General features: G+C 39.2%; 1 protein-coding gene across 1 annotated transcript in view; it reads left to right on the forward strand.

The window, feature by feature from the left end:
- The first annotated feature begins 796 nt into the window (after positions 1 to 796).
- Positions 797 to 15604, forward strand: part of AIM1 (absent in melanoma 1) — a 44414-nt gene continuing 29606 nt past the window's right edge. Inside the window, 8 exon segments of the mRNA XM_019473599.1 lie at positions 797 to 1560; positions 6821 to 6871; positions 7304 to 8768; positions 8845 to 9021; positions 11559 to 11606; positions 11713 to 11831; positions 13233 to 13395; positions 14366 to 14505. Of these exon segments, the coding sequence (XP_019329144.1) occupies positions 812 to 1560; positions 6821 to 6871; positions 7304 to 8768; positions 8845 to 9021; positions 11559 to 11606; positions 11713 to 11831; positions 13233 to 13395; positions 14366 to 14505 (2912 nt within the window). The 5' untranslated portion in view covers positions 797 to 811.

Below are 15604 nucleotides of genomic sequence, written 5' to 3' on the forward strand. Positions count from 1 at the left end.
TAATACAAACAAACATATTATAGAAACAATTTTGACATTAACTAAATGTATGTTTGTTTGTTTGTTTTTATAGTCCACCTCACAATTTCCAGATTCTTCCAGAGAAGAGAATAAAAAGAAACCAGTTTTGGAAAGACTTGGAAATTTGTTTGGCACAGGGAAAAGGAAAAATGTCAAAAGTTCACTAGAACACACTTCACATCGGAAAGGGGAGAGGTCAGTTTCCCCTCACAGAGCACAGCTGATATACTGTAGGCACATAAGGGAAGGATACGAAGCTCCTCAAGTACAGAAGCAAGTGAGAAACGTGAGTGCCATTTCTGAGACGCAGGAATATAATTTCAGTGGGGAAGCAGGACCGCTGTATCGTGATACCATTTCAGAATGGAGTAGCAGGGGAGTCTCTTCTGACAGCGAGTGGTCAGCAGATTGGAGCAGCAGCAGTGAAACCATTAAAAACTCTTTCTTTGAGAGTAGCCTGAATGTGGAAACCCTAGAACTGGAGAAAGAACCCATCACAGATATAAATAATTCCACAACTCCAGATTTCATAAAAAGCTTGAGAAATTTGTCTAGTGAAGACTTAGAAAAGAGTATCTTAAGCCACAAGCAGCTCGTGAACACGTGGGTGTCTGAGGAGTCTGGGCATGCAAAACCAAAGGATTTGCCATACGAGTTGGAATCTGTGGCGAGTGAGCACACACATTCTGCTAGAGTGTTAACAGTTGATATCTATCTAAGAAAAACAGACGAACTCCTTAATGAACCTGTGACTGTTGCATCAGAAGAAAGTTGTAGTGACTCGGACACAATGGATAAAAAATCTGCTAATAAAAGATCTGGAAAAAGGAGAAAATCTCAGTCATTTAGTGACGTTCCAAATGGAGAAAGAAACCAGACTGAGACTACTACAAGAGAAGAATCTGGTTTTGAGGATGATGTCCCTTCTGAGGTGTTTTCAGACAAGATAATGAACTCGGAAAGAAAAGCGAAGTCTCCTCAACAGACTCCTGAAAGGAATCCCTCTTCCCCGGGTAATAATCAGGACCTAAAAGCTGGATCTGCTCACAAAGGGGTATCTAAAACTGAAGCTGACAAAGGCAAGCAGCAGATCTCAAACACAACCCCTGCAAGGAGAAGATCATACAAAAAGAATCAGCCGGATGCTGTCCCCATTTCCCCTACTGGTTTGAAGGGTCAGGTAAAAGATTACTCCTCAAAAAGGCAACCTTCAGCATCACCAGAGATGACAATGACAAAAAGAACTTCGGTGGAAAAGGGCGCTATGCCTGTGGCTTTTGGGGAAGACACCTTGGAGTCTCCCAAACTTTCTTTGGCCAATAAGACAGAAGACACTGCTTTGGTGTTTGCTGAAGGCAGAAATGAGACCAAGGCAGTAAAACATGGGAATGGTTCAGATGGAAGAGCTTTCTTGCGTACTGATGGGATTAAAAATGGAGACCTGTGTATGTCAGCTGAGAGAGAGACAAATTCTGATTTTGACGGCTTGAAGCTGAAGAGTTTGGATAATTCCAGAACAGTCACGACAAAGATTAGCCTGTAAGTAACATAAACTAGTTTACCTTATCCCTGTAGCTGTAATTTTGCCTGTATCTGTGTTTAGGATTCTATAGGAACACTAGCTATGTATCTGTTATCTACCTAGGTTATTTTCAGTTAAGAACTGCCTTTTTTTAAATTTATCATAATTACAGTTACCACTTAACAAGCACTGTAGTTACATGTGTTAGAAAAATAATTCTTTTTTCCATTTTTTTATGGATAGGGAATTTCTTGGTATGTCAATTCCATTATATGGAATAATTTAACATACCTAAAAGCTGCTCTGTCGTCATCGTCAGTGCCCCTGTTGTCACTCAGATTAGCTCGGCTGTCATTGACCTTAATGTCGTTTTGCTGTCTGTAACCAACTGAGGATATGGTTGAAGATTTTGTATGTGAAAATCTTTGAATAAGGAATGTGTTCAAGTTGCCCTTTGAAACAACACAAGTTCTGCTATTACTTCATGAAGAAACGTAGGATGCAATGTAGAACTTGATCCTTCAAATGATGTGATAAATCACACTGCAGAAATTTGAATATGTATAGTTGCTTTCATAAATATGTGCAGGATGAATCATGTAAATTTTTATGCACATGAATAACCATGCATTTGCAGAATTATGCATATATTAGTTTGCAGGATTTGGTTTTACACTCAAAGAAATTGTCATCTGTCAAACAGAGGTGATCAGTGCTTTCCTTAGGATTATGAAGAAGTGGATGTGTTTATAACTTACACTGTAATCACTAGTATGAGACCAGCGATTGATTTCCTGGATTCTGTTACGTTCTTTTCTACAGTGAATCATTTAGTCCCATTCGTCATTTCTGTTGTTTGATTGTCATGGCTATGTACTATGCGCTATTGCTTTCCTCATTCTGGTACATTCATTTATAGGTGTCAGAGTAGGCCCACCCGAGGTACACAGAGTGTTCAGAATCACTGTTCAGTTGTGTTAGAGGGATGTGAAGGTTCAACATTATGGCTTAAGAAACACATGTTTCCAATTACACTTCCCACATCTGAGAAGCATAGAAGCATTAGGAACAACTTCGTTTGCATGATTTGTAATACTCTACATCTGAATTGTTCATTCATAACTGAATTAAAAACACCTAATACTGAAAATTGAATTGTGATATTTTTGTACGTGGTGATGCTTTGCCGTCTGGCAGTATAGCTCACAAGTCTTAAAATCTGAAGTTTTGTATCTTCACAACTTCATCGGAAAGGTAGCTTTCATATTTTTCTCTTTGTCACTGTCTTTAGTGATGATGAAGTTATAAATGCTTGCGTAGCTGGATTTTGTTTTTCTGGGTATCGGCTTGCTGTACAGTGAATTATCTTCTGCTGTACTCATGAAATAATTGACAAGTATCCCTTCTGACAGATTTAATTTTAATGAATAAACAGCCTGTTCTATTTCACCTGATTTTGTGGGGTGTGTGGCACTCTGTGTATTGACCTTATCTGCAGCTATAGGAACTTTAGCCCTGGGTGGGGATCGCCGTGTTGCATGCAAGGTTGCTGATGCATCTGATAGCTGTCATTGCACAGTACCACACAGTTTCTTTAGCCGGACAAATTGATACGGTCAGATTACCTGGTATAATCTGTCATCGTTTGTCAGAACACATGAACTATAAACCTGGATGTGGATTAAGCTGCTGTAAAATGGGAAAGAAAGAGATGGTGCCATTACTAGAAGGTGTGTTTTTGGTCTCTTGTTACTAGGAAAGAGATGGTGCCATTACTAGAAGAAGGTGTGTTTTTGGTCTCTTGTTACTGCTTTGAACTAGAAAACAGATAGCTTTTCCATTTTCAATTTTCCATTTTCCATTTTCAAAGGTTAAAAAACTATGGTTAGGTACTTCACATTAATCCCTTTCAGGTTGAAAAATACTCATTTACTCACAGACTCGTTTGCCTCCTATAAGTTGGACTTCATATAATCAAGGTCGTTTTCACTTAAAAATGCATAATGTCTCTTACTAATGACATTGTGCCAATTCTGGGAATCAAGTTTCTTTAGAAACAATTTTAAAAGAAGTTGGTTTTGCTGGTTCCCCGCAAGTAATGATAGCATTTTCTGTCTTTTCTCCTTTTATGTCTGTGTACTGGGCAACTTGGAAGTCACAGGATACTTTGCTTCTAGCTTTTGAAAGGGAAATCTATCAGGTTTGAGACTAAACTGAGGTTGATGGTACATCTTAATCAGCAAATAAAACCTCAGGCGGTAGTTACTTTGATGTGCGTAGCGGAAAACTTGGCTTCAGTTGTCATATTTGATGTTCAGACATGGTTTTGTAGTTGCCTTTGCATTTATGCCCATTTGTTGAATTACTCTGCTCTGTTAACATGCCATTTTTCTTTGCTCACCTCAATCTGATGTTTTGGCACCAATGTGTTTTGGCATCAGTTACGTGCTTTACATGGTCGTTTGGACAGTATGCTTCAACGATATGACTCACCTTCCATTTATGACTACACTGGGAGAAGTTTAACTGCTTGCTTCCACAGGTTAGCTGCAAGGTGTAGCCGAAGGGAAGGACATCAGTATTTCTCTTGTGCCTGCTTGTTCGTGGCATTGCAGATCAACGGTGGGTAGTAGGAATCAGCCACACTGGGCTGTTTGTAAGAAAGCGTTTGCACTGTTAAGTGAATCCATCTTTCAATGCGTTTCCCCCGTACTAGAGGGGGGACAATATCTCCTCCTTTTAAACAAGCTTAGAAACTTAGAAAACAAGTTCTTGCAATAAGGCACATCTTTTGGCTGTATTTAAAATCGGTATTTCTTAGTGTGGAAAAAAGTTGTAATGAAAAGATTAGTTAGAGGAGGCCAGCTGTAGTGGATGGAGCTCCAGGGCTGAGCTTTCTATTGCTCTTCGGTCTCAGCTGTTTTTCTGCTGCTGCTGCTTTGCAGAAAATACTGCAGAATGTAAAATACAAAGTGCTGAAGTGGTTGTTTCTGCGTAAATTTGCAAAGCTTGAAACTGTGCCTTTGAGGTGATAGCTGTTCATTTAAAACAAGTTTTAGGCGTGGCTGAGAACTGTCAGTGTTAACCATTAAACTTGCTTTTGTCAAGGCATACAGGGAGAGATGGATTTTATTAGCAAAATACGTGTTGTTATGTTGAAATGCACACAGTAGTGCAAGTGACAGGCTGACAAAAGGATAGTATGGAAATGAATCTGTTAAGATAACTAGGCCGTTAGCTGTACCTCTTGAAAATACAGGTAGAAGGAGAGGATAAGTACCTTTTTCTGATCAGAAAAGGACATGAAGGGTCCTGGTGAACAGCAAATTCAGCATGTGTCAGTAGTGCATCCTTGTAGCAGATAAAGGCTAAGCCTGTACTGGGCTACATTGGCAGGAGCGCAGCCAGCAGGTCAAAGGAGAAGATAGTTGGTGCTCATGAGGCTGCATCTGGGGCATTATATCAAATTGTACCCCTCCCTCCTCTTCCAACTCTCTTCTCCTGGTACAAGAGAGATGTTCACAAATTGGAATGAGTCCAGTGGTGAGCCATTAAGAAAGTGATGGCACTGGAGCATACCATGTATGAGGAGAAGCTGAAGCAGCTTGATTTGTTCAACTGAGAGGAGAGAAGGATATGGGTAGACCTCAATCATCTCTTGCTACCTATAGAGGTGTTATATAGAAGGCAGAGCCAAATTCGTCCCTGAGGTGTGCAGTGAAGGGACAATGGCCATGGTTACAAGATGCAACAGCAAAGTTTCAATGGGATATAAGGCAAAAATAATTCAGAGTGACAGTGGCTGACCTGCTGCAATGCTTCCCTAGTAAGGCTGTGAAATCTCAACCCTTGGAGATACTTAAACTTGGTCAGACAAAGCCTTCAGCAACTTGATCTAACTTTGAAGCTGTCCCTGTTTTAAGTAGGAGGTTGGACTAGCTGACCTTTAGAGGTCCCTTGCAACTTGTATTCATTTTCCAAAAAGAAAAATCATAGAATAATTTAACTTTGAAAAGTTTAGGAAAAACAGTCGTACTGCAAATGAAAAGTAGCGTCTAAATGTATTTAATTTTATGCTGTGTGATAGTTCTCACCCTGCCTTCCCCCTTTCAGGAATAATTTTTTTTTCTGTTTCTAGACTTAAATTTTCCAAGTGTGTTTTATTAGCACCTATCTGAAGTATGGCCAGTTGTTTTTAAGTTTACTATTTCCTTTTTTATTGATCACGTGTTCTTCGTAAGAGCCTTCCAGTTGTGAACCAATGTGAGCAGGCTGGTAGTTACAGTGAGCGCTTTCGGGAAGTCTTCTCCAAAAAGACATGGTGATTTTCAACAGTTGCTTTCTGTATAGATTCTTAGGTGGCTGATTTGGGGTTCCTTCTGTTATTTCAGTAAGTTTGTTCCTCATGCTTTTCCCAAGAAAAGAAGCTTGTACAATGGAGAGTCTTGCTTAGTAGGGTTTACTTCCTTACTTGGGCTGGATCTCTTGAGGAAGAGGAGAAAGGAGTGATCTCAGTTTTTGGGTTGTTCATGTTACCTCACTTGTACCTCACACTTCTTTCTTGGGCTAAAGAGCTGTCTGAGAGCTCAGTGAACACAGTTTGTGTAGGTAAAAAAGAAGAAAGCACTTAAATACCAGAATCATCCATTGATTGATAGAGCATTTGAGGCCCTGGAGGTTGTTGCTGCAAGCTAGTTTCTTTTATCTCCCACCATCGTCAGTTTTCATGTAGCGCAGTTTCTGCCTGTTCTCCCACTGCTGAGTGTCTCCGGATTCCTCTTTGGAGAAAAGGTCTGCCTTGGAGATGATGGTGGCCTCCTTGACACTCCTTATATCTGACTGATAAATTTTGAAGACACGTGCCCTGCATCTACACAGCTGTTCATACTGTTCCTGCAGTAGCAAGGGATGTGGACAAGTGATTTTTCCTGGATGTAGATATTCAGAGGAAGGAGGCTTAAAACTCTCAGCTGTGTGTCATCAGCCTTCTGCCACAGTGCATGAGTACTATGTGCTATGTACTTGTACATGCTTCTCTGTCCACTCTGACGGAGAAGTTTCTGTGTGTGTTTCCTAATTCAATTCTTGTAAAATCAGCAGGGTTAGTTTACACAATTTAAATTGTTAGCTGACTTTACCTGAAGGAAGTGGGAGAGTCCTCACATGTGGTGTTCGCTTAGCCAAGTGGTGATGCAGTGACTGGGGACAGTTACCTTTTCCACCAGCACTAATGAGGCCAGAAGAGGTCTTTCACTCGATTTAAGGTTGCTTCTGAAGTGTAAGGGCTGCAAAGAATCTGGGCAGCTGTCTTCAAAACTTGTTGGAGAGGTATATTCAAATGTTAACCAACTCATTATCACCTTAATGAATTGGGATTTGTTTTCTAAACTCTGTAGGGAATTGCATGCGTATAATTTATTCTGCCTATTCGCTATTAAATTTTAATGTCTGTCAGTCATAAGTAGTTAAGTTCTCTGCCTCAATTGCAGATGCTGTAGGCTGCTTTGTTTTTTGTTCTACTGAGCATTAGAGAACTATGTACATGTTTGAAATGTATTCTCCTTATTTAGTGTCTAATTTTTTTTGTCATTTGTATAGTTACTCCTTTTTTAGTTAATTCCTTTTGAGATGCCAAAATTTAAACTGAATATGACTATGGAAAATTTCATTATAATGTTACATTTTATTGTTTTGAAAATTGTTACAAGTCTTTTCAAGATTAATCAAAGATGTAACTCTGTATCACTTTGCCTCCTGTAGTCCAGCCAAACCGAAGAATGTAGAGCTGAATTTTAAAGCACCTACGAATCAAGACAGTTCAGAAAGTGAGCAGGATACTCTTGAAAAACCAGTTAATAAAACTAACAGCAACATTGCCAACAAAATTTCCTTGTTTGAAAATAAATGTGCTAACCAGAGCCAGAGGCCTGCTGACATCCCTGCTTCAAAAAATAGTACTGTACCAAGCACATTTGTTGGCAGAGCAAAGCTGAAATTTGGAAAACAACCTAAGGAAAGTGAACAGCCTGATAAAACGTTAAATAAGCAAAGCAGTCGCCAGAAGTTATTTGAGAATGGCACACCAGAGAAAGAAAGCACTGCGGAATTAAAAGGCAAAAATGAAGAAGGCTCTGCCTCTTATGAGGATATTGGGAAGACAACAGAACTTAAAGTAAAAGCTGCAATATCTCTTTTTAACCAAAACAGCAAAATTGATGCTAGTAGCGTCTCCCTGAAGCAACCTGATCCAGAATTAACCACAGCTAAAAAAGAAAGTTCACCGTTTAAACTGTCTTTGCACTCACCTAGTAAAAGTGAAAATGTTCAAGATACTTCCTACCAAAGAAATAACACAAGCTCAGAATTCCACAGAAATGAAGAAAAGATGCTGCCAAACACAGAGGTTATATCACCTTGCAATGATGATAAATATCCTCTACCATCTCATCAGGTTTCTAGATCAGAATTTAAGAAGATGGAGAATGGAGATAAAAAGGCAAAGCCGGGAGTTTTGAGCTTTGCAGCACTGCAGCATGAGGACAGCAGTCAAGATAGTATATTGATATCAGAGCACAACCTCAATACACAAAAGAGCCCAGGCAAAACCTGCAATGGGCCTGCTGAAGAGGATAGCGTTTTTGATTCTCCATCCGACATGAAGAAGTTTGCTGAAACAATAAAAAACTTGGACAGCTCAGTTTGTTTACCCCAGAAAAAGAAGAGGTCAAAGCTTCCCAAGTCCCCGGCACCCCACTTTGCAATGCCTCCCATTCATGAAGACAACTTAGAGAAAGTATTTGATCCTAGCGTATTTACTTTTGGTTTGGGACTGAGGAGGGAAAAAACACAGGATCTGTTACCGGCCCAACAAATTAAAATGCAAAGCCTGGAAACGATAGCCAGAGTCAGGCCCAAGCGTGCATCGACAGAGCAAAGTATCATATTCAAAGCCCTGCAATCATGTAATAGAGAAGAACCTGCCTTTACTCAGGAAATAAATGGAAAAGAGAACATGGATGGTACAGATGGTGAAATTAAGAGATCCCGGCTTGAAAAAAGCTCCCTCTTCTCAAGCTTGCTGTCTTCCACATCTAAAGAAAAGTTTTTTAATCCTTCTGTCGCCTCAGTAAATAACACCTCAACAGCTTTTACAACTGACTCCTCAGGGATGCCTCCTTTACAGCAGGATGCTTCTGGGCCATTCGGCATGCCTCAAAAATCTGAGGTAATAAAGATCATTCATGAAATACAACCATGTTTGTCTACCTGCTGAATGACTTAATTTTGATTTTGCAATTCAGTCTCTTTCAGATATGAAGTTTCCAAGTTTTGTGGAGAAGTACATGCAAGCAGATAGTGCAAAAAAAGAACTAAGTTTACAAATGCCCAACTATGGGAACCCTGAGAAAAGTTTTTCCAGCTGGTTAGGGACAAGCAGATATGAATCAAATGTCCCCACTGGTTTATTAGATGTGGATGTAAGTATTGTGTTGTTTAAAATCTGCCTAGAAGGTTATCCAGCTTTTGTATTTTTATAGATGATATGCATACATTGTTTTGTTTCCTCTCTTAGGGACATACATAGATTACAAATACACAGAGGTGAATGTAGGTATGGTACCAGTTTAATCTGATGTTGGCTACACAGGAAAATGAGATGGCATCTATTAACATGATTATGTTTCTTCATGGTGCCCTTATTTTGAGACTCTTCACAAATACGAATTTAAAGTGTATGTTTGAATATGTCTTCATACTTGATTTTGTGTTATTTTGAAACAAATCTCATGCTAACTTCACTTTTTGTTGTAAATTAGTAGAATGCTTTCTGTGAACTTCAGAAAACTTGTGCCTGCTTCTTCTGTTGACAGTAATCTCTCTCCTCTTCCAGCAAGACATTCAGCCATTGCACTGTTAAATGAGTAACAGGCCAAACTTTTTTTGGCCCTCTGTTTTTGTTCCCAGTATTCCCATGTATTTGATAGAGAATATATATTCTTTAAGGACACTTTAAGAAGTGGATAGTAGTGATTATTGAAAGTGCTGCTACAGTGGAGGGCTGTTCCTTTGTCTGATTATGAGCATCTGTTCATCATGGGTGAAGGCAGACCTGTGTTTTCCTTTTGAGGCAACTTTACCCTAATGTGGCAGAACTTTATAATTTCTGTTTTCAAAATGATGAACCAATGTCCTATAGTATCTGCTATTTCTGTTGATGTGGGCCCTTACTGTTACCTGAGAGGAAAATGAAAATCAGGAGGTCTAAGAACTGTGGGAAGGAATACGTTCTCCAAAGTTTAATAGCCGCGTTAATGTGATCTGTGGAATTGAAGCAGCATATAAGAAGTTTGAGAAATACTTTTCCAAAGCTAATGGTTATCTGCTGTTACAGTTCTACTAAAAGGGGTGGGGGAGTAGTAGAAGTAACTGCTTTCTTCTTCACCTTGCAGAAGGAAATAATCCATGCTACCTTGCAATTTTGAGGATGTAGATTTTTCTCTCATGGGAAGTTTTTTAATTAGTGTGGGGATGAAAATTAGGGGGTTTATTTGCAGTGGTGTAGACTTATGCTGCCAGTTAAAGAGGCTTTCTTACTCTGGATGGTCCTGCTTGGATTTCAAAACCTGAGTTTAAATCTAAATCACTAGTACTGATTTTTTTTTTTTTTTTTTTTGCTACTTAAACTGTTGTCCCTGAGTAGGTTTCAATTTTTCAGTAGAGTGTGGAGGCCTGATACGGCAAGGGGTTAAGTACACACTGCTCTTGAGAGAAGCCTGTTAGGCTCTGTAGGGTTCTGGGACTTTTGCAGCACTGTTGCTGGCTCTGAAGTGTCTTGCTCAAGTTAGACAGGAACTGAGAATGTTTGTATGATGTGTACCTACTGTGCATCTTCCACTGACTAAGAAAATGATGATGCAATGGCTAATGGGTAATGTGAAGGAAAAGAGTAAGGGCAGCCCAAAACAATGACTTTGGCATTCCGTAAAACACAGAGCAAGTTCTAACTGGAATTGAAGCACAGGCTAAAAAACCAGGCATGCTTCAGCATGTCTTGATGATGCCTACAAAAATCTGATGGTGCTTAGGAACTCTGTCCTGAGACCACTGCCTGCCCTGTGGGCTGACTAATGTGCTCTCATTAGTTCCTTGCACGTGTTGCTGGCTATCTTAGGCTGCAACCTATTTAGGGGCAGGATCTGTTTGGGTTTTTTTGTTTGTATGAATAGTTCCTAGAAGAGCGGGACCCTGTCCCAGAATGAGCACTTCTGTCCTTGCTAGGAAACCAAATGCATAATTGCAACGCTTGCTTTATTTGTTTTAAGATGATGTGATGCAACCACGACTTTCCCATATATTCTATATCGTATAATTTACCACTGACTTCAACACGTTTTAGATTTTGTGTACCTCAATGTGTTTTATTTGTTCTCGGCATTTTTAGTCTATCACTGATTGGCACAGTCTCTCATGCTTTTTGAAGAAACCTATCTTGTTCCAAAGTGTTAAGCACAAAATTGATTATGCTAATTAGCTCATACATGTATATGCCATCATGCCTTCTCAGTCTTTTCATATATTCCTTCAAAATTATTTCATGCTTTATGGTTACCAGACATTTAAACTTTCATTTATATATTTATCACTGTTGGGCATGTACTTTATTAATGCCAGTTTTTTAAGTAGTCTTCTGGTGTGAAACTCCTGGAATATATAGGAAGCTGATCAGAAGGATTTTAAAGCATTTCAAGTCTGAGGTTAGTTGGCTTCAGTGAGATGATCGTTCAGAGTTTAAAAAAAAAAAAGGGTGTAAATTTGTACATTTGTGGCAAGATACTGCTCTTCAGGAGGAAGAAGGAATTGAAGCAATAGGTAGATGAAGTGTTATGAGCTTTTTACTATTCAGACTAACTTTTATTTTGCTTCACTACCTCTTTTTTTTATAGCTGAGCATCTTTATTGAATACGTTTTTAGTTTGGAGGGTTTTTGTGACTTTTCTCTCCCACTGTCTATTAGGCACTTTCAAGAAATGGACAAAGTAAAATCAATCCCAGACCTGGCAAGGTAAGATCAATTTTATTATCTTTACTGTTCCTCTCTGTATTTAAAGCATAGCAAGATAGAATTATACGTTGTTGGTGTTTGGTGTTTTTTTTTTTTTTTAACACAGCTGGTGATATACTGTGAATCAGACTATCAAAAAAATGGTATTGAAGTTTTCCATGATGTTCTGGATTGCAGTTCTTGGGTTCTGTCACCAACAATTTTAGTTAAAGTCATCAGAGGATGGTAAGACATTAATTTTTACTCTTTATTATTGGTCTATCCAAAAATCTTTTGAAACAGAAGCAGCATGTAATTCACAGTAAGTCTGCCTTGCAAATGGCAATGTAAAGTAGACACCTATGAGCAAGAAGTGTGGCATTTTATCTCTGCAATAGGAAGTTCTGGGCTGGGAAACTTATTTTGCTGACAGATTGAGTGAGTGTTACCACCTGGAGGGGTGCAACATTTCACCGGGCATAGGCGTGGGATGAAATGACAGATTCTGTCCAGCTATGCTGCCCTTTGACTCCTCTCCCCTTTATGGGTTCTTGCATAGTATTTGGATGGGGCTAAAAGGCTAGCAAAGGATTTCAAAGCCAGGTCTGACATGGGTTTGGATGCAGAAGATTAATTCCATGTCCAAAGGTATAAGGTGGTACTGTAGAGATAAGTGACTGTTTCTCTGATAAGTGCAAAGGGAATTTTTCTCTGAAAGCTAGATTGCCTAAAAGTAATTCAAAACAAGTTCATCTCCTACATTCTTCGTAGCATTAACAGAACAGCCATTATTAGTGTGGATAGCATGGCAAGTTAAGTTGTGGCCAGGCTATAATACAGTCAAATAGCAGGTTCTCAAAAGTAATGGTCTGATAGTAAGCTGCAGAAACAAGGGCTAGCTGCAATAGGAGGTACTGGGAAGCACACTGATCGCTGTTTAGCGTCAGAAAACTGGAATGAGAATCTTTTGATCTGTGTGAACCAGGTCATCTTTTCCAGCATGGACTAGGGGACTGTGTTTCCCCACCTCCCCCCTCCAGGGGGGGAGAGAGAACTCCAGGGGAGGGTTTTGTATTTGCACTGAGAACTCCAGGGGAGGGTTTTGTATTTGCAGATGGATATAGTTTTTTATCTAGTTATATATTCAAACCTGCCATTAAAAATAAAGTTGTGCTTGTCTTCTGAGTAGTCTTATCATCCTTTGGCACATCTATACCAGCCCCTGTGGAACTCCAGGCTGCTGTTCGCAGGATCCAAGTAGCTTGTTTGTTTATATATGATGCAGCAGTCTGCAGTGTCAACATTTTTTGACCTACAGATTGGTTCTGATTAGTATCTCATGCAAAAGTCTGGTATTCATAGACAGTAGTCTTGCTGCCCCAAATCATCAATTTAAAAAGGTGGAGGAGTTTTTGATGAAATGACAGAGTCAGCAGTAGGCACCTTTGTTTTTATCATTGCTTTTAAAAGTATCACAGAGACCAGAAATGGCTTGCATCAGCAGTGTTGGGCAGATAAGCTGTATTGGGGTGGCGGGAAGGGTCTGGAAATAACACTTCTTGTGAAAGGAGTTGTTAAATGGGAGCATGATTTTTGCAACTCACGCTTGATAAAGCACCATTAAAAATGAGAATTTTTAATTTTAAGCTGGATACTCTATGAGAAACCAAATTTTGAAGGCCCCTCTATTCCCCTGGAAGAAGGAGAGCTGGAACTCCCAGATATTTGGGGTGCAGGTACTTCTGAAGAGCAAAATGAATGCAAATCTCTAAAGCCTGCAGTGATTGGTTCAATAAGGCATGTTGTTAAGGCAAGTAAATAAAATTTTGTACAGATCTTAATATTTAGTGATGTTTTATACTGATACAAAGTGTGATTGGTGTATTAGGACACAAGTGTAACATGAATTATAAATGCATGAAACAATCTTCCATGTTGAATTTCTTGTTTAATCACAAAATAAATGTGGGGGCATTTGCACAATGGGGATTTTGGTAACGTCCACTGGAAGGAAGAAAACTTAGTGGTTTTTTTATTAGAATAGCCTCCAAAATGCTATGTACAGCATATGCTTTTCAGCCTGGTCAATCTCTCAGGAAAAACATCCCAGAAAACCATCAGTAATTCCACAGACTCATATTTTCAAAAGGGGGGGGTGGGGTGTGGTGTGTTGTTTTTGTTTTTAATATAAACCAAATTTATATACAACAGGAACTTCAGTGTCAAACACCAAACCTTGTTTGAAACTCAATAAAATAGCCCTGTAAGCGCAATCTTATTGGGGAGTTTCGCATGCGGTGGAACAGCCTTCCTACATGCACTTTTAACCTATCATTAAGTAGTTACCTTTGCAGGTTGTCAAAACAAGCATGAGCTATAAAGTTACTTGACTAGGAAAGGAAAAAGGAGGAATATATATTGCTTGTAACTACAATTCTTGTTTAAATTGCAGTTCTCTTCAAGAATGGCTTGCTTGGTGTTATCTTAGGGTTTAATTTGCTGGAGGAGATGTTAACCGATGAAAGAAGATGATGCATTCCTGCCTAGATGGCAGAAAGTAAACAATGTAAATGCTGGTTAGAGATTGACTGACTGTCTTGGTCCAAAGAGAGACAGGCAAACTGGCCTAGTTATACTTTTATTATAGGCATCTAACAGCAGTAGTAATTGACAAGGGGGGAAATGACTTAAACAGGTGTTTCAAAGCTGATTTAGTTATCCACATTAATTACAGAACTCGCAGCACAGATTAAGTAATTATGGCAATCTTCATTTTTCAGGATTACAGGGTTTGCCAAATTGATTTGTATACAGAACCTGAAGGGTTAGGAATCGTGACTTCCTTTTTTGACGACACTGAAGAAACAGGGGTGTTCGGCACCACTCAGAAGACTTGTTCTGTCAAAGTACACTGGGGCATGTAAGTGCGTACTTCTGTATGAACGTGTACTGCTATGAAAGGAATTTGTTTTAAACCATTGGTTACACCTATCAGACATGCAAGCAGGCTGTATTTATTCTAGTCCTATATTTTGGTAGTATTTGTTGACAGTAGCATTAGTACATCACTGTAATGCTTCACCCTTGGAGAGGCTGACCTCTTAAAATGTTTTGTTAGAGCCAGTTTTTCTTCTGCTTGCATGTAAAGACAGAGTAACCCTTGTGTATTTGTAGCAAAGGAATGAGTTTGCCTCTCCTGCTCTTTCTCATTCAGGCAAACTTTTCATAAGTGAGAGTGGGGGGATGAACTGTTATGATAAGACCACATTTCCTACTTGGTTTCCTCTAAACTTGCAATCACTGTACTAAAAGAAGAAAATTTTGAAGCCTTTGTGTTACAAAATAAGACATAGTGTCATGTCTGGACTCTGGAAAGCATTCTTGTATTTCGCAGTGCATTTTAATCAGTGTTTTTATGGTGATGTTTAGGACATGTATGTTATGTCACCTGAAAATATCTAGCCATCTGAGTTAGGAGTGTAATGTATGTCATGAACTAAGCAAGCTTTTCTGGGAAAGGAAACCTCTAAGGAACAATCCAGACACTGTACCAATGGTAGTTTTGATAACTTAATAAACAAACTTGTAAATTGGTACTGAAAATATGCCTCAAACTGGTACTGGGAAAAGTATGCAGAAGAGGGAGGCTGCTTTTGGAAAAAGGGAGAGAGTGGAACGACTTTCAATGGTGTTGGGTCCTGCAGAACATTTTACAGGGTGTACAGACCTTGATTGTTACCTGTTGGCCGTGTTGTGTTTGGGCACTGAGAGCATTTGCCTGCTGTAAATGGCCTATTTAACTATCAAAAACTGCCCAACTAAAGACAAGTGTTACATACCACTGCAAAGAGGTATTCAAATATGCCACATGATGGATGGAGCATTTTAGTTGTTAGGTAAAGGGTATTTTCTCTGATTAAATCTTTACACCTTGATTTGGGGAAAAAATGAAGCACTCGGGTATATAGGGAAATTTTAAGATGTCCAAGTAGTTGGTTTTCTGACAGGAGGTTATTTCT

Source organism: Aptenodytes forsteri, unplaced genomic scaffold, assembly GCF_000699145.1.
Source record: "Aptenodytes forsteri isolate BGI_AS27 unplaced genomic scaffold, ASM69914v1 Scaffold171, whole genome shotgun sequence".
Taxonomy (NCBI): Eukaryota; Metazoa; Chordata; class Aves; order Sphenisciformes; family Spheniscidae; genus Aptenodytes; species Aptenodytes forsteri.